At 36.4% G+C, this 24,489-nt stretch overlaps 1 protein-coding gene across 5 annotated transcripts in view; it reads right to left on the reverse strand.

Moving 5' to 3' along the window:
- Positions 1 to 24,489, reverse strand: part of BBS9 (Bardet-Biedl syndrome 9) — a 518,471-nt gene that overhangs the window by 235,937 nt on the left and 258,045 nt on the right. For all 5 annotated transcript variants that reach the window (XM_023739587.1, XM_023739586.1, XM_023739589.1 and 2 more), the window contains 3 exons: positions 17,860 to 17,955; positions 2,398 to 2,570; positions 159 to 311 (listed from right to left, as the gene is read on the reverse strand). In XM_023739587.1, coding sequence (XP_023595355.1) covers positions 159 to 311; positions 2,398 to 2,570; positions 17,860 to 17,955 — 422 coding nt within the window. The remainder of the gene's footprint in view (positions 1 to 158; positions 312 to 2,397; positions 2,571 to 17,859; positions 17,956 to 24,489) is intronic.

The following is a 24,489-nucleotide window of genomic DNA, read 5'->3' on the forward strand; positions in this document are numbered from 1 at the left end:
AGTGTGACTCTGAACCTAGATTTTTCTCACTCTAAAGCTTGTGTAGTGTTCACTGTTCTATACTGCACAGGAAAGAAATATCTTGATATTCTGGCGCTTGACTGTAGGATGAGAAAAAAATATCCAGTAGGGGAAAATAACATTGAAATTATGCTGACCTGCTTGTAAGTTCCATCTAGCAAGGTATCCAAGTGTTGGAGTGGGGCAGGTGTTTTATCTTTGAACCTTGTTAATAGTCGTCTTTGAATGGCCCGAAACTGTACCGCTCTTTCAGATAACAGTTCTTCTAATTTTTCACCATTTATCCGCAGCTACAAAGAAGATTTCTTAAATTCAGATTAAATGTGTACAACAAAACACACTCAAAGATACAGGCAATGACAAATGTTTGAAAAAGAGCAATGAAGAGATTTAAACATATTATTTAAATCAAATAATATGTTTCATAATTAAAACAGTGTGGTATCGGTACATGAATACATGGGTAGTACAGTGGAATAGATCAAATGGGAATATTGTAAAAATGCCAGTATTGCTAAGGAAAAGCTAGATTATTTAATGAATGTTTTTAGGATAACTGATTAAGGATCTAGAGGGAAAAAAGAACAGGAATTTCTCCTCTATTCTTTGCAGTAAAAATCAATTGCAGAGGGATGAAAAGTTTAAACACAATAAAAGCACTAGAAAAAAATAGCACTTTTTTTATAATCTTGGTACAGGAAAGGCCTTCATAAGTATGAATGAAAAGCCAAAAGCCCCCTACCTGATTCCACACACACACACAAAGCTAATAAAGTGCTAACTAAAAAAAATGTTTAATTCTACATGGTTAAAAAAAAAAAAAGCTACAAGAAAGTGATAGAAAAACAGCAAGCTGCAAAAAAAAAAAAAATGTATATCAAAGACAAAAGGTTATGCCCATATCAAAAAGAAAATATTATAGAAACATGTCAGGAAGTTAATTACTAAAAAATAATGTGCAATTTTCCTCAATTTGTGATTTTTTTGTAGCTGCCAATTTTTTAAAATTCTTTCTCATGATTTATTTTCTCATTTTGAATATTCATTATTGTACCTATAAAAAAAAAAAAAAGCTATGCCCATAATATCTAGAAGACATCTACAAATCAGTGAGAAAAGGATCATACCCAATACAAATCATCAAGAAAGACAGCAATAATCCAATAGAAAAATGGGCAAATTTTATGAAACAGTTAATATAATATAAATAACTCTTTGACCTAGCAATGCACATGTAGGAATTTATCCTAAAGATATGCCTGCAAAAAAATAATGTGCATACAAGAATGAGGGAAAAGCCAAATAACTTCAATTTACTTGATAATGGCAGGATTATTCTTAATTGGATTTTATCACCCAAAATTTTCCCTTTCATTAACACTGCATTAAAAAAATTAGTCTTAATAGGTGAAAGTCAATGTTTTTAGAATGTTCAAGGGGTGACAGGCAAGTGATATGAGTGATATCCTCTCCCTCTCTCTGTCTCACTCTCTCTCTCACACACACACACACACACACACACACATATATACACACAAACATACACAATCATAGCTTATAAACCAAAATGCCTATTGATTCCTTAAAAAGTAGTCACTCTAGGGAGCCAATGTTTACTTGAATGATGGTCAAAATTCTTCTGAAATTCCCTTTTTGTAACTGTCTATGGAGTCTGTTTATAAGACAAATAAGTAAGTGGGCCTGGTGACTTTAACATATTAGGGCTTTTTTAAACAATGACTGTCATTGTCTAATCCTTGAAGGATGAAGATTTGACACTACAGAGATACTCAACAGAATCTCACACAGCCTCTGAAGGCATTTCCAAAGAGGAAATGCAGAACTATTCAGAGCAACAAAGTCACTGTCAGGTCTCATTTATTTAGATGCTTAATCACTCATCATTTACTAAGCATCCATTGTGCCAGGTACTGGAGAATATTTTAAGTGATTAACCCTCATTCAGATGCAGAAGTTCTGGTATGCTTGTTAAAAGAAAGAAAAATCACTTTACTTTATAATCACACCTCATTTATGGCCTGCTAGAATTGGTTAGCCAAATGGCTGCTGATAAGCTCAAATAGTTTTAACACTGGGTTATTGGGGTCAAGGGTTAAGTCCCCATGTGGGAGAATTAACTTGGCTGTTACAAGGCCAGACCACATGCTTAGCTCCAGGCAGCCACTCTATAAATGTCTGCAAATGATCACAAACTGGGCAAGACAGCAGGAAAGGATGCACAAAATCCACCATCCACATAAGAATAACATCTCAAAGCATGTGCATACTACATTAGAATTCTTCTGGTGGGCCTATGTAACTTCTCTTTCACATACTGAAAGATAACAGATGATGTAGCTTATGATCATAATATACCTCAAAATGATGATCAATTAATTCAAAATATTCTTGAAGGGGCACAGATCCAGAAAAAGAACATGCGAAGTCTTTGATTCCCTGTTTTTCAAAATATTCTTGAAGGCGAAGAATAAGCTCATTTGTTATGAGCCAAAGATCTTCAAATTGTTCACTCTGAATGCGATATCGCTCTAAGAGAAAAAATATTAAGGATAAATGCTCATTAACACATAATTACTAGCTGAAACTACATGAACTATCATTAACCCTGACATGAATACCAAAGCTAAAAGGACAAAAGCTACAAAGATTTCTTTTTTTGTAACACAGGTACGATTTCTACTGGCTTTATAAAAAATACTTCCACTACTTTATTGCTGTTTTATGCATCAACCAGTTAATATTTCAAATCAAATTTCAAAGGTACGTGGTCTCAGTGGCACGCTGTAGTGGCACGTTCCTTTTTTACTGTGTATCTTATAATAGGTTTCAGTATAATAAAAATATCCGGGTTTGGGTCCTTAAAAAAAAAAAAAAACACTACTTAAAAGGAAAGAAAACAGTCTGCAAATGTACAATCTGGCATCATTAGTTTATTTCAGAATACTGATGTGAAAGAAAATTTATTCTATAGAAAGCCCCACATCCTAGGTACTGTAGCCAGCTTAAATCCTCTTAGCTACTGCTTCAATCATGATCAAAATTTTCTAATAGTTCTTCTATTTGAAGAATGATTTTGTAGTCAGATCCTTCCCTAAATATAAATCTTGTTTCCTTCCAATCCTAAATCTGAAACCTCAGCTCTAGGAAAGTCAAACTCCTGACCACCCCCTACCCTGATGATGATGATGATGATGACAATGATAACGGCAGCAGCAACAGCAACATCTATGAGAGCAACTACCATTTATTGAGTACCAACTACATACCAAACACTGATTGCAACAATCTCTTTTTTATAAATGAGGTAAACAAGGCACTGAGAATTTCAGCAACTGGTCAAAGGTCACAAAACAAAATAAATGCCAGAATGAGGAATTCAATTCATGATATATGTCCTTCTTCACCATCTGTCAAAATCCTACTCATTCTCACAAGATTTGGCTTCAATCTCTCCTCTCCCAAGAATCTTTTATTTCTCTACCACCTACAGAAGGCTAATATGTGCCAGGTACTATCTTGAGCACTTTACATACACTCTCTCACTTAAATCTCAATAGCCCTACCGGGAAAATACTGTTATACCCCATTTACAGAGGAGGAAATCCATTTATAGAAGGGTTTAAGTGATTTGTAAGATTATCTAGCCAGTCAGAAACAGATAAGGGATTGGAACTCTAGCCATTAATTCAAAGACTAGCTATTTCTCTTAACCACCTCATAATACTGCATCTCTCTGAATTTTTATAGAGACTTAGGATGTCTACAGTTCACTAGGCACTTAACACATAAAGCCATGCATTATTATTTAAGTTGCCAGATGTTTATATTTAGTTCCTTCAAAGGAATTATACACTTTTTGAGACCTAGGATCTCAATTCTATTCAATTCACCATTTATTGATCACCTATTATGTACAATATCCTAAAGGAAGAAACGTTGACAGTACAAAGATGAACTCAGTCTTCTTGGTTAAGGAGCCTACAGTCTAGCTAGACTAACATGACACAGAGATGTGTGAAATATTTCTTTATATTTCCCATAATACCTTGGAAAATTCTATAAATGTATTATTACATGTTCAGATTGGTTATTAGGACTTCAACTGACATCTTGAGCCATTCCTCTAGGGCCTCCCCAGCCTTCCATTTCACCCCAATCTTATTCTATATATATAATATATATGTATATGTATATATATATATGTATATGTATATGTATGTATGTATATATATATGTATATATATACACACACACACCTATATATGTAGGTATGTATGATTTATTTTTGTTGTTGTTGAGAATATACGTAGAACATATACCAACTGAACAATTTCCACATGTACAATTCAGTGACATCGATTACATTCTCGAGGTGTGCAACCATTCTCACCCTCATTTTCCAAATTGTTCCTTCTTCATTAACATAAACTCACTGCCCCCTAAATTTTCTATCTAATCTTTCAAGTTGCTGTTGTCAATTTGATCCCATATAGACAGATTTGAAAAGAGCACAATGTTCAAGGCAGATATTTTTTACTAATTATGCTAAACTACTGTTTGGTTTCAACCCTTTCAAGACCCGTGGGACATACCATATCCCACCATTTATGCCTCTCGAATTCTCTGGAAAGGGGGTAACCCAATTTTAACGCATTTAGCCTTAAGGTAGGAACTTTTGAAATGTGTGAAAATCAGAAAACCTGAATGAGAGCCTCATTTTTTGTGTAGACTGAGCATTGTCTAAGGTGATGCCTCCCTGATGTGTGGATTTTCTAAACGTTTGACAGATTTGCCTTCATTTCTGTGAGATGAGCCTCCTCACTATGCTTCCCAATTACTATGTTCTCATGAGAATGTACTTATCATGAGAATAAGCTATTGCCTGCCTTCATTCAGTCATACTGGCCATTTTCTCCTTTATGCTATTCATTGATTCCAGGTGTTACTGGCTCCCTTCTTTTCTAGCTTCTGAACAGTAAATAACGCCTTTCCAATAAGGAATAATGCATTGCAGTGGTACTCTTCAAGAAGCTAGAATTCCTATAAGTTATTCTGACCCTGCATTCAATCTTAGGGCCCAATCATTGCTTCCACATGTAGCAGGTGGAATGCACCACTGTGAGCAGTTCTGTCGTACTCCAGGATAGCCATTTCTGCTTCTTAGCTTTTGTTATAACGAAGAAGACAGAGTAGTGGTAATTTTCCTGAGATTCAAATTCCTTTAGTTTTATTTATTTGGCCTGTAAGTATGCTTCTGCAGTGATGAAAAATGCATTGTAGTGATAATTTTCCTGAGATAAACAATCCCTTGGCTTTATTTATTTGGGCTGTAAGCAGTGCTTTTGCAGTAAGGAAGAATGCATTGTATCATGTTTTGAAAAGTTTCATGAAAAATAATAAAAAGGCTACGAAGAAGGAGACTAGAATAAAATGTATGTGCAGTCATTGTCAGGTGACTTCATGTTTTACCTCATGTTTTGCAACTTTTCAATAAATAAAATTTTTTTAAAAATTTTTAACCGATTTTATCATTGACTCATATTGGCAGGATTTATATCATCCAGAGGCTGCTAAGACACATGTGAGCCCAGATAATGGGCATTAAAATCCATAACTCATACCAAAAATTCTGAATTGGTCCTTTAATCAGCATGCCTTCATTAGTGAAAACACATAATATGGACAAAAAATTCAAAGGAGAAAATAACTGGGTCTTGATTAAGGAGGCTTCAGGGGATATTTTTGGTTTAAGGTTTAAAGATTTTATCAGGGCAATAATTTCAGGGGTTCATCCAGTCTCAATGGCTCCAGGCAGTCTGGATTCCATGAGAATTTAAAATTATGTTCTGCATTTTCCCCCTTTTGATCAGAATTCTTCCATAGAAACTTTAATCAAAATCTTATTTTTGATTGAATTATTCTTGACGCTGTTTTCTGCCCATGTTGCTGATCAGATTTTTTTCTTCATTTCTCCCCATTAAAGCTACTGGAACCAAGGTCAGAGATAACAGCCTTTATATTTCTTTGTAAACGTTACTGAAGAGTTTATGCTTTAGGAGAAGAATACAGAAAACACAATTACTGTGAGATAGGGGTAGGACAGTAGAGGGAGAATGATGACAACAAAGTATAGTATTCGAATGCTCTAAATCTAGAGTGCTATCCAAGCTAAGGCTGGGATCCAGTATCCTAAATCCAGACTGATATTTATTCACTCTTTTCTTCACTTATGTAACTCAGTGAAAGATGCTGGGGATAAAATCATGATGAGGCAAGACTTTATGACCTAAATGAGCTCACAGTAGCTACCCCATTAGAGTTGACCTTGCTACAGAGGTGTCAAGACTTTCCCCACAAGGGATAGATTACTATTTTCAAGACTATGAAGGCTTATCATGTAGCAGAAGAATTAGACAACAGCAAAGGAACCCCAAAGAAAATCACAATTAGAATTGCAAATAATTAAAAACCAATTGCTGTCAAGTCTATTCTAACTCATGACAACTCCAAGTGTGTCAGAGTAGAGCTGTACTTCATAGGGTTTTCAGTAGCTGATTTTTTCAGAAGTAGATCACCACGCCTTTCTTCCAAGGCACTTCTGGGAGGACTCAAACCTCCAACCTTTTGGTGAGCAGATGAGCACTTAACCATTTGCACCACACAGGGACTCTGTAAATAATTACAGATGTTCATAAAACAGTTAGCTGCCTCAGAAGTTAGGTAGCTTCCTATCATTGGAAGTGCTTAAGGAGAACCTATAGGAATACCTGTCAAGCACACTAGAGAAAGCCTCTTACAGGGTTCATAAGGTTGAACAAGATCCTTTACAATTGCTAAGATCCTTTACAACTTCTACATTCTGATATTCTGAAAAGACACACTACCTTAATGTGCTCATTTCCTTTCATATGTGTGTGTGTGTGTGCACGTATGTTATGTGTGTGTGTGTGTGTGTGCGCGTGCATGTTGTATGTGTGTATGTGTGTATCTTTTAACATAATACTTAAAATGGTGCTTGGCATATATTAAGTACTCAATAAATATTACTTATATCATTGTCGCCATTATTTCCCCAAGGATATTGTAAACTAAAGGGCAGGGATGCCATCATAAACTTCTTTAGACCCACATAGCACCTAACTAACCCAGTAACTTTCATATACCAGATACAACAAGAAGTTTTTTTCTCTAATAAAGTATGTTTTCCTTAGCATAGAATTTGCTGTCATTTTAGATATTGCTATAAACTTTCATGAAAATACTACAGTACTAATATTTCAAAGAAAATTTAATTTATTTGAGGTTCTATTTTGAATATTAATTTTGAATAAGCTTCCACAGTGCAGACAGAAAAACCTGGGCTGTAGCCTCAATATATAAAGGATAAAATTTCTTATATGTGAAATTAAATTAAACTACAGAGGGAAAGTTATTCCATTCAACTATGACTTTTCAGTAAAAATGCACCACAATTTACATATCTTAAAAGGGATACACATAAACCACTATTATGACATATTTAAAAGAGCTATACCATCTGGTCCAAGATGTAAAAAAACTATGCATTTCAAGATAAGTGAATGAAGTGAAAGAGCAAGCCACTGGGATATCTGTGGGAAGAGTATCCCAAGCCAAAGACCTGTAAGTGCAAAGGCCCTGAGGCAGGAACGTGCTTTTGGGAGCACTGGAGAGGCCAGCATGGCTAAAATGGACTGAACAATTTTTATGATACACTATAATAAGATTTAAGAAGCCCTGGTGGCGCAATGGTTAAGCACTTGACTGCTAACTGAAACATCGGTAGTTCGAACTCACCAGCTGCTCTGCAGGAGACAGATGTGGCAGTCTGCTTCCGTAAAGACTGCAGCCTTGGAAATCCTATGGGGCAGTTCTACTCAGTCTTATAGGGTCGCTATGAGTTGGAATTGATTCAGTGGCAATGGGTTTGGGTTTTTTTGTTTTGTTTTTAATAATAAGATTTTACACCAGTTTCTGTTAAAGCGCCCATGAAGATATTACAAGAAAATGTGGAAACAAGGCACGTTCAAGTATATCCAGGCAAGCCTATCCACCAAAAGACAGTGTCAAAATTTATTAGAACTGACCACTGGGGAAAGCATGGGCAAGACTCTCAGCAGGACGCCAACTGTACCTCCAGGCTCAGATGGTCAGGGGCTGAGTTGCTGATGGAGAAAGACAAACTCAATTAGCACCTACCCAGATGCCTCACAGGGAGTACTGGCCTTACTCCTCATTCGCAGTTTACACTGAGATGTATCTCCTTCTTGGATGTTGTATTAAAGAAAGTAGGGAATGTTGTGAGCTGGCCAAGAAAGGCAGCAGTGCCCTGAGCCTTTTCCTCAGAGAAATGAAGCACTCTGTCCCAGTGGTCTACAGCTAGAGCTCCTTCCTCACTCCTGGCAGACAGTAAAATCTCTAATCTGACAAAATTAAATGTGGGCAAGTCTCAACTTTTCCCTTCTTCTCTTCCCCAGGTCTCAATTATCCAAACAGGGGCCTATGAACTCTAAGACAGACCCATCTAAGCCTCTCCATATTGGACAAACAAAGAATTCCCCTCCCTAAAGTAACAGAGAAAAGTCCTGTATAGTAGGTTCAAAAGCAAGGGACAAATGAGAGAAATGAAATGCAATTCCTCTTGTGAAAGGGAGGAAATTCAACACTATCTTTAGTTTATAGTCTCAATAAGATTCAAGGTAACACTACATCTATTCATTCATTCAAAAAATATTGTTGGGCAATAAGTGCTGGGGAGACAATCATGAACTACACATACATGGCCCTGGCTCTCATTCTAGTTGGAAGGGCAGAAAATAACAAAGTAAATAAACAAAGAAAACAGAAGTTATGATAGGGCTCCGATGCAGATAAAAAGGGTACAGTGATAAAGACTAATGGAAATCTTCTTGAAATACTGTGGTGAGAGAAAGCTCCCCTGAGTGGGTGACTTCAGTGGTAGTAGTAATTGTAAAAATAATGAAAATTATATTAGCAGCTAAAATTTATCTAGCACTTACAATGCACAAGGAATTTGTTGTGTGCTTTTTAAATTATTACCTCAAAGATTCTTACAACGTACTATTGACATTATACTATTTTAACCTTATTTTATTGATGAAAAACAGGCTTAGAGTAGTTAAGTAACTTTTCCAAAGTCATTCAGATGAACTGTAAACCAGAGCTGAGATCTAAACTATTAATTTGACTCTAGACCTCACATTCCTAATCATTTTGTGCGTAAAGCCTGGACTTTAGGATGGGAAGAGCGTCCAGTTAGAGGGAATGGCAAGTGCAAAAACCTCGGAGCAGACAAAGTGAGACATGTATGTACCAGGAAGTGGGAGGTCAGAGCAGGCAGAAGGGAGTGAGAGAGAGAGAGTGCCATTAGACGAGGCTACACATTAGGCTGGTGCCAGAACACACAGGGAGGCCTGTAAGGCTGGGAAACAGTTTGGATATTATTATAAACACAAAGGATTTTAAACTAGAGGTGGCATGACATGATCTGCAACTGTTTGTTTCTTTGTTTTTGTTTACAAGAGCTGTTAAGTTAAAAATGAACTGAAAAAGGGAAAGAACAGTCTTAGAGTTAGGACACTATAACCATGATCCAGGTAAGGGGTGGTGGTGGCATACGTAGCAATTAAGAGCATGACATGAGACAGGAAATTAAGTTTTCAGATCTTATCATCTGGACAAACCTTAAAATCTAGTTAAGTTTTAGACCTGTAACTTCAGTAAGAATAAACTACCCAATCTTCAACTTCCTCATGTACACAAAGAAGAAAATAAAACAACCTCACAAGATTATTATGGAGATCAAATATAATACTGAATGAAAAAGACTATACAAATACAACTTGTCTTTGTATTATTAAACTTTAGATCAAGGAAAATTAGATGATCAAAAAATATTGGTTGAAAAAATGAAAACTGTCTGATATAAAAAGTGTGGAATGAAATCAGTGAAAAACCTATAACAACGAAAAACTTAAATATAAGTAAAATTCTAGATACCTAGTAGGTACTCTCTGCTGTGATCAAGTACATACGAATGTCACCAAATAACAGAAATGTAACAATCATAATAAGCATTTAAATATGTGTGGTATTTTCTGTAATTTTAAAAGTTTAACCTGTTGCTGATGAGTAGATTCCAACTCACAGTAACCCTGTTACAGAGAGTAGAATTGCCTCCCAGGGTTTCCAAGGCTGTAATCTTTAGAGAAGTAGACTGCCACGTCTTTCTCCCGCAGAGTAGCTGGTGGGTTTAGCTTCTATTTTTTCTTATTTATATCAACACATGCAGGGGAAAAAAGAAAACTAAATTTTTCTGCAATGAAAAATTTGTAATTAGGCTTGGAATTTAGAAAGATAAACACAGTATTTTTAAGTTGACTTTTTCAGATTACCAAAGATCAACAAGAATCAATGACTCAAAGATTTATAAGGCATTATTTTGATTACTAAACATTTTCTCAGGATTAGAACTCCAGGATGGTTAACACTGGCCCTGGAGACTTTCCAGAGTATACATTTCATGGAAAGGATAAATGACAAAGTCTATTTATAATATAACATGAAAGAAGAAACTTGTATTTTAAAATACACCCTAAAACATTAGTAATCAAAATAGTTGCCAAAATGAACATTCAATCTATTTATGTTTATCTCTTTTCTTTGGATTTTGTAATAGCAGTTCAGTGGATATAGCCATTTCAACTTCCAAACGAAATAAATTTTGGTGACCAGTCAACTGACATTCCCCCCTACTACAAATGGAGAAAGAATAATTAACCAGGACACCAAAAAGCATCAAGTCAGTCTCCATTCACATCAGAACATTTCAGGTTCATCAATATAAATAATGTTTGTATTCATATCATAAACAACACTTTTGTGTAACTCATGTTGAGATTTTAAAATGTGAAATGGAAAAGAAGATGAATGATTTTTTTTAAACCAAAAAGTTGGAGGAAATAATGTAAACAGCTTCAACAGAGGTCTGTCATGATATTCTAAGTATACAACCTCTTCAGTATAAATGGAAACTATGAACAGTTTCTCTAAATTTATTTTTCAAAAGGCTTTTTCCAAGCTGGATTTATATAATATTCTCATTGTCTGTTGATAATATTGCTAAAAAATTCTAAAATAAATATTAGAGTAATATTATATCGATGAATCTGTGTGCACATTAAACCACTTACTTGGGTGGGCATCCAATGACTTTTGATTTGATCATTACACTTGCCCTAAATTTCCTGGCTTCATTAAAGGACTATCACAGAACCGCCACTTTTAAGAACCTCCAGGCACACAAGACACTGACCCCTAAAAAACCCGTGCTTTTTCATACATGTGCGGATACCTTTCCCTCTCCCTGGAATGCCTTCACCTAATAATCTCCTACTCATTCCTCAAGACTTTTACAAATAAAATCTCTCATGGGGACTCATTCCTCTGAGATTCAGCGGCACTTAAAGCGTGCTTCTGTAAGCATATCAAGCACTCTACCATAAGTTGTCTACACGTCTGTCTCTCTCATTGCTCCAGGAACTCTACAAGAGCCACAACAGCCTTTATACCTAAAGTATCTGCTAAATGAATAAATGAACAAAAGTGTAGTCTCCCCAGAATGGAGTAGAGTAAGACTCTCACTTCCCTTGTTCTGAAGATAACTTGGATTAACACAGCTCAAGAACACATATGCTTTCTTTTGGCAGTTGAAAAAAGAAAGTTTTTCAAGGCTCAAGCTTTATTACATACATGACTACAATTCTTTCACTATGCCTGAAATCAAAGAGAATTAAAACGGACAAGCAAACTTGACCTTATTCGATCCAATAAATATTTCCAGTATGTTAAATATTTCAGAGTATTGAAACATGCAGTATATTAATGATCTTTTCCATTTTTCAAAGGCCTACCTAAGGCTACACAAATTTGCTATTTGCAAATGCTTAGTCCTACCTGTAGTACTGAGAGTTATGTATTTCTTCAATATTCATTGCTGATTACCAGTTTAGCACAGTAAAGATTGTAAGTTGAAAATCATTTTGGATCTCGGGGAAATTTCTCTAATGTCCTCTAGTGTCCAATGATCTTGATGAAAAAATTAAATGCCATCTTTTTTTGTTATTGTTGTTAATGCCATCTTAATTCCTCCTCCTTCAGGAACTTGTTTTTCCCTTCTAATCTCTGAAGATATGTTCCTGATCCTTAGCGTTCTGAAATTTCATAGTAATGTGTCTGGGTGTGTTACTTTTTCTCATTCATTGTGCTAAGCATCAAACAGGCTCTTTCAATATCCACAACTGTGACATCTCATTTTCTTGAAATCCTTATCATCATTGGTCTCCTCTCCATCTTAGCAACCAACTCGTCCAAGGTCACACTTCAATAAGCTTTTCATTTTCAGAATCTGCTGCCCCTCTGAACTCTTGACATCAACATTCCATCATTTCTGACTACTACGTGTTGTCCTTCTAGTTCACTTGCTTTAGAAATCCTACTACTTCACGTCTTCAAACTTATGGAGACTTCTGATCATCGACCCTATTAATTTTTCACCAGGCATAAGTTCTCTTTAATCTTTACTTCTCTCCTCATCAGCTTAGATTTCATGGTTCATTATTATAATCACTCTCATTAAAGCACTGTATCTTGCAATTCTCTGCATCAAAATCCCAAACCTGGCTTTAGTTGCTTGGGTGCTGAAAATACTTCTGGGGAAAATTACCTAACGAGGATGACTGGTTTCACTTCAAAATTCTCAAACCTCAAACCTCAAATGGGAACTCAGCACTGCCTCATTACCTCATGAGTTTGCTTTCTTCTTCAACAAAACATTAATGTCATCCTTTTTTTTGTTTTTCAAATTTAGACATTATTAGAGTTCCCTCATCTTTTTTACCAACAAATCTAGAAACTCTCTCTTGACCTGTATGCAATTAGACAAAGTGGAAGAAGTGTCTCTCTTCTTACAAAGGCCTATCCCTCAATCTCTCCCCTTGGGCTCTGCATCCCATCCTCTCTTTCCTCAAGGACTTCATTGCTTTGTGATTGCTTCTTTTTCTTGATCATCAGACTCTCTGCTGAACTCTATCATTTCAATTAGTATTCAAACATGTTCTAATATTGCTCATTTAAAAACAAAACCCACTAATGGTGGTGAAATAATTTGGAAAAGGATAGTGGTGATGGTTGTACAACATGATGAATGTCATCAATGTCACTTAATTGTACATGTAAAAATTGCTGAACTGACAAACATGTTTTGTTATATATATTTTTTACCAAAATAAATAAATTTTTAAAAAATACCATGATCCTTCCAGTTAACTCTCACTTCTGAATTACTGAATTCTGTTGTCCAATCCTCAATGAAAACACTAGATACTGAAAACTTGGAACACTGGCTACTCTAAATTTATCCTCTGATCAAGTTGCAGCATAGACGGCACTAAGCTGGGCTCTAATAGAATTACATTTACTACATTGAGTTGTGCCATTGTTCTTTTAAAAAGCTCTATGAAATTTTTTACTAAAAATGATAAGTATATAAATATAGACAGTAATGAAGTTGTCTTTGTGAATATTCACAAAAGAACTTTCTTCCTGGACTCTGCACCAGGAAAAACTATTCACCTCCTAAACAAATGATTTGATTTGATATTTTTAACATTCTGAAAAATGGAACTAAAATGTTTTCTTTTTTTCTTTTTAAGGCCACTAGCACCTTAGCAATTATACAGTCTCCATTTCTGTGTTAATATTATTCTTACCTTTATTAATTTGCTGCACTTATTTTCTGTTTCCTTCAACTATTTCTCCTTTCATATTTTGGTTAGTTTTATAAACCATTTTAAATCCTCTGAGGAACAAGTGGAACAAGACAAAGCACAAATAGATATGGACAGAGATAAAGACAAAAAATGGAACCAGAGAGACAAAGAAAAGTATAGACTGTTGGGAGAGAAGGAAGTGGGGAGAGATAGGTGTCAGTGTTGTGTGAGGTAATAAATTACCATGACAATGTGGATCTTAAAAGGGGGTATGGGAAGAACACTTACATATTTAGGCATCATCATATTTTTTCTGAAATCCTACCAATCACTCAAAATAAATAGCTTCTATATAGAAATAATTTATAATACTAATATAAAAATATTTAATCTCATAAAACTTGACCTGTTTTATCATTTTCAATTAGGACGGTGATAAAAATTTTCAGGGAAAACTATTTTTCTTAGATATATTTATCTGAGATGTTTCCTTTTTTTTCAGACTTCACATAATAAATTATAATTACATTGAAGCACTACTCCACTGTCCGAAAATTAAAAGCTATTCGCTCCCCCGAGAATGTGATTTGAAATCTGAGACAATAAGCTGTATTCACTCTCCTATTGCCTGCTTTGACTGGTCTTTACTGAATCAAGAAATCGGATTAAAATTACCATACGGCACATTTGAAGCCTTGGTTGAATATCAAGGAGGTTTTAAAAAGACGTGAATATGTACAGCCCACAGAAAATAATATACAAGAACCAAGAGCAACTCTATGTGACTAATTAAGTATTTGATTGTTTACTACGGAAGAAATACTGGGTTCTTTCCATAGGTAGAGTTTTTCTGTCAATCCAAATTTCTAGAGTTAAGCTTATATGCCCTTCACAAAAAAAAAAAAGCCAAAGACAGGCTGAGTACAAATTACATCATTCCTTTCTACTCTGATAGAGTAATAGGGAAACCAACATCTGCCTCGTACCCAGAAAAGTGCTCTGTCCCCAGATCTTCCTGCCTTCACTGCCAAGGGCATTTCCTAGGTAGAAGTCTCTGTGTCACTATAGTCAAAAAACCTAAGGGAAGTGTGATGGTTATTCTTCAGGTTTTAGTTAGCATGGATCATTTGTTTCCTTATTTAAAAGGTCCTGCACTATTCCATTAGTTAGTCTGTCCACCCACTCTGAATTGACTCGACAGCAATGTTTTTTTTTTCGGGCTACCCACACTATGGCTGTGACAAGACACTGCAGTATATTCAGATTAATACAAATAAATCAGTTATATACGTAGATACTTGGTGAAACTTAGATATAGGTAATCATGGGTAATATCAGTGCTCTAAGAGTTACTTTATCTAAAAATAAATATAATTTATTAGGATATACTGTTGTTGTTAGCTGCTGTCAAATTGGCTCCGACTCATACTGACCCTATGTACAACAGAACGAAACACTGCCCCATCCTGCGCCATCCTCACAATTATTGCTATGTTTGAGCCCATCGTTGCAGCCACTGTGTCAGTCCATCTTGTTGAGGGTCTTCTTCTCTTTCACTGATCCTCTACTTTACCTAGCATGATGTCCTTCTCCAGGAACTGGTCCCTCCTGATAACATGTCCAAAGTAAGTGAGACAAAGTCTCACCATCCTCGCTTCAAAGGAGCATTCTGGCTGTACTTCTTCCAAGACAGATTTGTTCATTCTTCTGGCAATCCATGGTATATTCAATATTCTTCGCCAACACTGTAATTCAAAGGCATCAATTCTTCTTCAGTCTTCCTTATTCATTGTCCAGTTTTCGCATGCATTTGAAGCAAATGAAAACACCATGGCTTGGGTCAGGTGCACCTTAGTCCTCAAAATGACATCCTTGCTTTTTAACACTTTATCGTTACATCTCCATCTGCACAAATAATAACATTTTGCCTTTCTTTTCAATGGTCTCAGTTGCAGATTCATTAAATCATATCATCAAGTGAAGTCAAAAGATGTGTACAACTTCCCAAAGAAATGTGGTATTTTTTCAGTATAACTAAAGAGAATAGTTTAACTAAGACAAATGCACCAGAATGGTTCCATCACCCTTTGAAGATTGAAGTTAATCAAAATAAAATGGTGCCAGGTAACATCTAGCTCAACTGGCATAACATGCTTTAAAAAGAAAATGTTCTACATTCTACCTTGGTGAGTAGCGTCTGGGGTCTTAACAGCCTGTGAGCAGCCATCTAAGATACTCCACTGGTCTCACTCCTTCAGCAACAAGGGAGAATGAAGAAAACAAGACACAATGGTAAGATTAGTCCAAAGGACTAATGGACCACAACTACCACGGCCTCCACCAGACTGAGTCCAGTACAACTAAATGGTGCCCGGCTACCACCACTGACTGCTCTGACTGGGATCACAACAGAGGGTCCTGGACAGAGCTGGAGAAAAATGTAGAACAAAATTCTAACTCACAAAAAAAGATCAGACTTACTGGCCTGACAGAGACTGGAGAAACCCTGAGAGTATGGTCCCCAGACACCCTTTTGGCTCAGTAATGAAGTCACTCCCGAGGTTCAACATTCAGCCAAAGATTAGACAGCCCCATAAAACAAAATGCGACTAATGGTGCACAACAGTCCAGGGACAAGAACTAGAAGGCAGGAGGGGACAGGAAAGCCAGAAATAGGGAACCCAAGGTTGAGAAGGGAGAGTGTTGACATGTTGTGGGGTTGTTAACCATTGTCATAAAACAAGATGTGTACTAACCATTTAATGACAAACTATTTGTTCTATAAACCGTCATCTAAAGTACAATTAAAAAGATTAAAAATAAAATGGTGCCCATGTAAAGACAGAAGTCATGACCAACTGCAAAGATCATGAAAAGCACAAAATTCTCTCATTTTTCTCAGAATTATCTTTGATTCAAGTGTCTTATTCTAGAATCTTTAGTTGTGTTCAAATATGTTTCACCAGTGACCAATCTACATATTCCAGAAGTCACTATGATCTTAGCCAGAGAAACATCATTTACAGTTTTGAGAAATAAGGGATGTGTGTAACATCTATATTTTTAAAAGAAAACAGCCTTATTTTACTATTTTCTCTGATTATAAAAGTAATAACCAACTAAAACTGCAAGTACATGAAGTAGAAAGTAAAAGATCATTGCAAAAACTGCAAAGATTTTTAAAAAATTGAAATGTACTCAGCCGAACTTTTTTCAACATATGCATGCACACACGCTTTTTTCCCCAGTACCCTTATTATTATTGTTGTTGCATGCTTGCAAGTCAATTTCGACTCATAGTGACCCTACACAACAGAGTAGAACTGCCCCATAGGGTTTCCTAGGCTGTAACCTTTACGGGAGCAGATAGCCAGGTCTTTTATCTCATAAAGCAGTTGGTGGGTTCGATCTGCTAACCTTTCGGTTAGCAGCCAAACACTTTAACCACTGCGCCATTTGTTAAAGACTTCCTTTCTTAATATTAGTTTATTTCAGTGAAGATGTATATAATTCATTGAGCTTAGCAGTTTCAGTATACTACATACATTAGAAATCAGTTTCACTTTGAATAGTTTTACCTGCTATGCTCATATAAATTCAAGTCAACAAAGCATAATTAAATATGGAATTCAAATTTGACTACATAATTACTACTTCCCTACCTACTGAGATTAGTCTTAGCAAAAGCCATTCACTTTCATCTTTGGCAATGACTAAAGGGAGAATACAAGAATGTATTTACAAAATAAATAAATAAATAAATCTCAATTTCTAGTTAACCATAAAACCTAGTTCACCATACACCTATCTCAAAAATATTTTTTCAATTCTATAAATCCTCTCAAACTCTATTCATTTCCAAACCAAAGGTACATATCTTCAACAAAACAGGATCTAACCTTCATAATTTTTATGCCCTATATACTTAATACCATTGATGTAATGATGCTTTGCAATGTTTAGTCCTCAGTAGAAAATGTCAAAACAACAATATCATGGTTTTACTTACGAGAGGTTTTGGAAGCAAGAAGAGTAACTCGGGAGCCTCCGAAGAAGTGAAAACCCATAACAAACACCTGATCATCATCTGACTGATTGGCAAAGGCTACAAAGAAAAAAAAAAAGAATCATTTTATATAAACACAAGGCAGATTAATAGTAAACATCTGAAATAGGAAGCTTAGTTGAATGACAAGTTTTTTGTTGTTGTTGTTTTTATGTCACTAGTCATGATTAAGAAACCCTCGTGGTGTAGTAGTTAAGAGCTACAGCTCCTAACCAAAAGATCAGCAGTTCGAATCCACTAGGCAGTCTTAGAAACCCTATGGGGCAGTTCTACTCTGTCCCATACAGTTGCTATGAGTCGGAATTGACTCGACGGCAATGGATTTCTTTTTTGTTTAGTCATGATTAAGCCCATGTATGAATGATGATACGTTAACATGACTTCCTTCGTAGCTTCCAATTGCTAAAATTTTTAAATTACAATATAGCTCTGGAATCATTTAATTTTCTTTCTTCTAATATCAGACCTGCCTGACTCCAGATATGAGGCAGGAAATATACAAGATGAATCTAGAATAGCAGATAAGAAGGAAGCTATCAATGACTATTAGGGTTATAAGAAAAGGACTTGACCTGGAAGCTCCATAGACACATCCAAACCCTGCAGGACCAAATTGCTGGGCTGAGGGCTATGGGGACCATGGTCTCGGGGAACATCTAGCTCAACTGGCATAACACAGTTTATAAAGAAAGTGTTCTACATTCTACTTTGGTGAGTAGTGTCTGAGGTCTTAAAAGCCTGTGAGTGGCCATCTAAGATCGTCCACTGGTCTCACCCCTTTGGGAGCAAGGGAGAATGAAGAAAACTAAAGATGAAAGGGAAAGATTAGTCCAAAGGACTAATGGACCACAACTACCATGGCCTCCACCAGACTGAGTCCAGTACAACTAAATGGCACCCAGCTACCACCACTGACTGCTCTGACAGGAATCACAATAGAGGGTCCCAGACAGAGCAGGAGAAAAATGTAGAACAAAATTCTAACTTAGAAAAAAAAAAAAGACCAGACTTACTGGCCTGACAGAGACTGGAGAAACCCAAGAGTATGGCCCCTAGACACCCTTTTAGCCCAGTAAGGAAGTCACTCCAGAGGTTCACCTTTTAGCCAAAGATTAGACAGACCCATAGGACAAAACGAGACTAAAGGGGCACACCAGCCCAGGGGCAAGGACTAAAAGGCAGGAGGGTCAGGAAAGCTGGTAATAGGAAACCCAAGGTTGAGAAGGGAGAGTACTGACATGTCATGGAGTTGTTAACCAATGCCATAAAACAATATATGTATTAACTGTTTAATGACAAGCTAGTTTGTTCTGTAAACTCATCTAAAGTTCAATCAAAAAAAAAAGAAATTCACCAAGGCATATCATAAACAAACTTTTCAGAACCAAATACAAAGACAGAATTTTGAGAGCAACACAAGAAAAGCAAAATATCACCTACAAAGGGACCTCAACGAGATTAAGTGGTGATTTCACATCAGAAGCCATGCAATCAAGAAGGCAATGGGATGACATACACAAAGCCCTGAAAGAAAAGAATTGCCATCCAAGAATCATATACCCAGCAAAACTATCTTTCAAAAATGAATGAAAAATGAGAACATTCCTAGATAAGCAAAAATTGAAATGAATTTGTAACCACCAGACCAGCACTACAATAAATATTAAAGGGAGTCCTGTGGATAGAGGGAGCCCTGGTGGCGCAGTGGTTAAGAAGTACTGCTGCTAACCAAAAGGCCAGCAGTTCGAATCCACCAGCCGCTCCTTGGAAACCCCATGAGGCAGTTCTACTCTGTCGTATAGGATCACTATGAGTCAAAATCGACTCAACGGCAATGGGTTTGGGATTTTCCCCCCCCCCCCCCGGGTTTGGATAGAAAACCAACATCATCAGACTACAACCTGAGATAAAGATACTAGACAGCATCACCCAGATACCAAGCCAGGTAAAGACTTCAAAAAAAGTAAAAGAAAGCTACAAAATAGATTAAAGGGAATCAGAGACATAAAAAAATAAACGACAAAACTTCAAAACAAAAGGGGGAATGAACGGAGTAGTTATAAAACTTCCATAGAGAGAAGTCAAGGAGATCTCAAGATATAACAGATTGTTTGAATTTAGGATGATAAATATAAATTTCAAGGTAACCACAAATAAGAGTAAAAATTTACCCACCAAAACAGAGAAAAACAAAAATAAATAAAAGGAAAAACAGAATCAAGAACCCAGATGTAAATCCATCCCCCTACGGTCACCTAATCTTCGACAAAGGCCCAAAGTCCATTAAATGGTGAAAAGACAGCCTTTTTAACAAATGATGCTGGCAAAACCGGATGTCACTCTGTAAAAAAATTAAACAGGACCCATACCTTACACCATACACAAAAACTAATTCAAAATGGATCAAAGACCTAAATAAAAAACCAAAAACTATAAAGATCATAGAAGAAAAAATAGGGTCAACACTAGAGGACCTAATACATGGCATAAATAGCATACACACAAAAACTAACAATACACAAACACCAGAAGATAAGGTAGATTATTGGAATCATCTAAAAATTAAACTTTTATGCTTATCAAAAGACTTCACCAAAAGAGTACAAAGAGAACCTACAGACTGGGAGAAAAAAATTTGTCTGAGACAAATCTGACAAAGGTCTAATCTCTAAAATCTATAGGATAATCCAACACCTCTACAACAAAAAGACAAATAATCAAGTTAAAAAATAGGCAAAGGATATGAACAGACACTTCACCAAAGAAGACACATCCAAACTCCCTGAGAGACTGAATTACTAGGCTGAGGGCTTGGGACCATGGTCTCAGGGGACATCTAGCTCAATTTGCATAACACAGTTTATAAAGAAAATGTTCTACATCCTACTTTGGTGAGTAGCATCTGGGGTCTTAAAAGCTTGTGAGTGGCCATCTACCATACTTCACTGGTCCCACCCCATCTGGAGCAAGGGAAAATGAGGGAAACCAAAGACACAAGGGAAAGATTAGTCCAAAGAACTAACAGACCACAACTACCACGGCCTCCACCAGACTGAGTCCAGTACAACTAGATAGTGCCCAGCTACCGCCACTGACTGCTCTGACAGGGATCACAATAGAGGATCCTGAACAGAGCTGGAGAAAAATGTAGAACAAAATTCTAACTGAGAAAAAAAGACCAGACTTACTGATCTGACAGAGACTGGAGAAACCCGAAGAGTATGGTCCCCAGACACCCTTTTAATTCAGCACTGAAGTCACTCTTGAGGTTCACCATTCAGCCAAAGATTAGACAGGCCCAGAAAACAAAACGAGACTAAATGGGCACAACAGCTCAGGGGCAGGGATGAGAAGGCAGGAGAGGATAGGAAAGCTGGTAATCAGGAACCCAAGGTCAAGAGGGGGAGAGTGTTGACGTGTTGTGGGGTTGGCAACCAATGTCACCAAACAACAAGTGTATTAATTATTTAATAAGAAACTAATTAGCTCTGTAAACCTTCATCTAAAGAACACTAAAAAATAAAAAAAATAAGAGGAAAAGAAAATCCACGTACGAAAAGAACTCATCACAAAAAGTAAAGAAGAATAAAACAAACCATGAACACTACAAAAAAAAGTACAACAAAATGGCAGCAGTAAATCCATACCTACTGATAATCACACTGAATGTAAATGGATTAACTGCATCAGTCAAGAGGCAGAGAGTGGCAGAATGGATTAAAAAAAAAAACATGATCCATCAATATATTGTTTACAAGAGACTCTCCTCAGACACAAAGACAAACAGGTTAAAAATCAAAGGATGTAAAAAAATATAGTAAGCAAACAGTAACCAAAAGAGAGCAGAAGTAGCAATATTAATATCTGACAAAATGTCAAAATGCATTATATGAGACAAAGAAGGACACCATGTAATGACTAAAGGCTCAATTTACCAAGAAGACATAACAATTATAAATATTTATGTAGCCAATGCCAGAGCTCCAAATTTTATAAAATAAACTCTAACAGAATTGAAGAGAGAAATAGAAAGATCTACAACAATACTAGGAGATTTTAACACATCATTTCCAACAATGGACATAACAGCTAAAGAGAAAATCAACAAAGATACAGAAGACATAAACAATGCTATCAACCAACCAGACCTCACAGACATACATAGAACATACCACCCGACAGCATAAAAATACACATTCTTCTCCAACGCACATGGAACAATCTCCAGAATAGATCATATTTTAGGACTCAAAGCAAGCCTCAATAAATAAAGCAAGCCTTTAAAAACATTGAAATTATACAAACCATCTTCTCTGACCATAACATTATGAAACTAGAAATCAATTACACAAAGAACAAGGAAAAAAAATTAAATACATGGAAACTAAATAACACATTACTAAAAAAACTACTGAGTAGTAGAATAAATGAAAGGTGAACTTAAAAAAAATACTTAGAATTAAATGAGAATGAAAACACAACATACCCAAACCACTGGGACCCAGCAAAAGCTACACTCAGAGACAATGTACAGCAATGCATGCATACATTAAAAAAGAAGAAACTTTCAAAATAAATAACTTAGCCCAATAACTCAAACAAATAGAAAAGGAAGTGCAAAAGAAAACTAATGCTGCAAGAAGGAAATAATAAAATTCAGAACAGAAATAAATGAAATAGAGAACAGAAAAACATTAGAATCAACAAAACTAGAAGCTGGTTCTTTGAAAAGATCAATAAAATAGACAAACCACTGGTCAAAATGACCAAGAAAAAAATGACAGTATGCAAATAAGCAAAATAAGAAAGGAAGTTGAAGACATTACAACAGATCCAACTCAGATAAAGAGGATTATAAGAGAATACTATGAAAAACTATATTCTAACAAATTTGAAAACCTAGAATAAATGGACAATTTTCTACAAACACACTATCTACTTGTCTTAGGCTGGGTTTTCTACAGAAGCAAAACCAGTGAAGCATCCAGAGAAAAAGAGACATTTATATCAAGGAGAAAAAGCTCACAAGGTTGTAGAGGCTAGAAAATCCCAAGTCTGTGGGTCAGGCTGGAGGATTCTCATGACTCACACATAGCTGCAGGGGCTGGTGAAACCAAGATCAGCAGGTCAGACAATAGGCCTCTGGCTCACAGGCTGCAGAGGCCAGCAACTCCCACGATCAGCAGGTAAGCTGGCAGGCCACTGGCTCACAGACTACAGAGGCTGACAAATCCCAAGATCAGCAGATAAGCTGGCAGGCAGCTGGCTCACAGACTGTGGAGGCTGGCGAATCCCAAGATTGGCTGGTAAGCTGCAACCTCAAGTCCAAAGAAGCAGTGGTCAGATGAACAGGAGCCAGCTGCACGATTCAGAGCAAGCAAAAGCCCACAAGCCTTGCCAGAAAGTCCACTTATATTGGATGCAGGCCACATCCTCAAGGAAACTCCCTTTCAACTGATGGGCTACACACAGGAGATCCCATCATGGAGGTGATCGATCACATTATATCAGATCTCAACATGGAAGTGATTACATTATTATATGCCTGCCAAACTACATCATAACTGTCAAACCACTGAGAATCATGGCCCAGCCAGGTTGACACGCAACCTTAACCATCACACTACCTAAACTAACACAAATAGAGGTAGAAAGTCAAAAAAGACACATAACAAGAGATAGAAGACGTCATCAAAAAACTCTCAACAACAACAGAAAACGTCCAGCCTAGATTGCTTCACTGGGGAATTTTAACAAACATTCAGAGAACAGCTGACACCAATTCTACTCAAACTCTTCCAAAACACAGAAACTGAAGTAATACTCCCCAACTCATTCTATGAAGCCAGAATCACCCTGATACTAACACCAGGTAAATGCACTACAAAAAAAGAAAATTACAAATCAATATCCCTCATGAATATAGACATAAAAATTCTCAACAAAATTCTAGCCACAGAATTCCACAGCGCATATCAAAAAAATCATATATTATGACCAGGTGGGACTCATACCAGGAATGCAAGATGGTTCATCATTCAAAAATCAGTTAATGTAATTCACTACATAAATAAAACAAAGGAAAAGAATCACATGATGGTCTCAATTAATGCAGAAAAGGCATTTGATAAAATGCAACACCTGTCCTGATAAAAACTCTCAGCAAAATAGAAATAGAAGGGAAATTCCTCAACATAATTAAGGGCATATAGGCAAAAACAACAGCCAACATTATTCTCAATGGGGAAATACTAAGAGTCTTCCCCTTGAGAACAGGTATGACACAAGGATGACCACTATCACCACTTTTATACATTATTGTGCTAGAAGTCCTAGCCAAAACAATAAGACAAGAAAGAGAAATAAAGGGTATCAACACTGGAAAGGAAGAAGTAAAACTATCTCTATTCACAGATGACATGAATCTTCACACAGAAAATCCCAGAGATTCCACAAGAAAGCTACTGTATATAAAAGAAGAATTCAGCAAAGTGGCAGTGTCTAAGATCGACACGCTAAAATCAGTTGGGTTCCTATATCCAAACAAGGACAACTCTGAAAAGGAAATCAAGA

This window comes from Trichechus manatus, unplaced genomic scaffold (genome assembly GCF_000243295.1).
Source record: "Trichechus manatus latirostris isolate Lorelei unplaced genomic scaffold, TriManLat1.0 scaffold00137, whole genome shotgun sequence".
Taxonomy (NCBI): domain Eukaryota; kingdom Metazoa; phylum Chordata; class Mammalia; order Sirenia; family Trichechidae; genus Trichechus; species Trichechus manatus.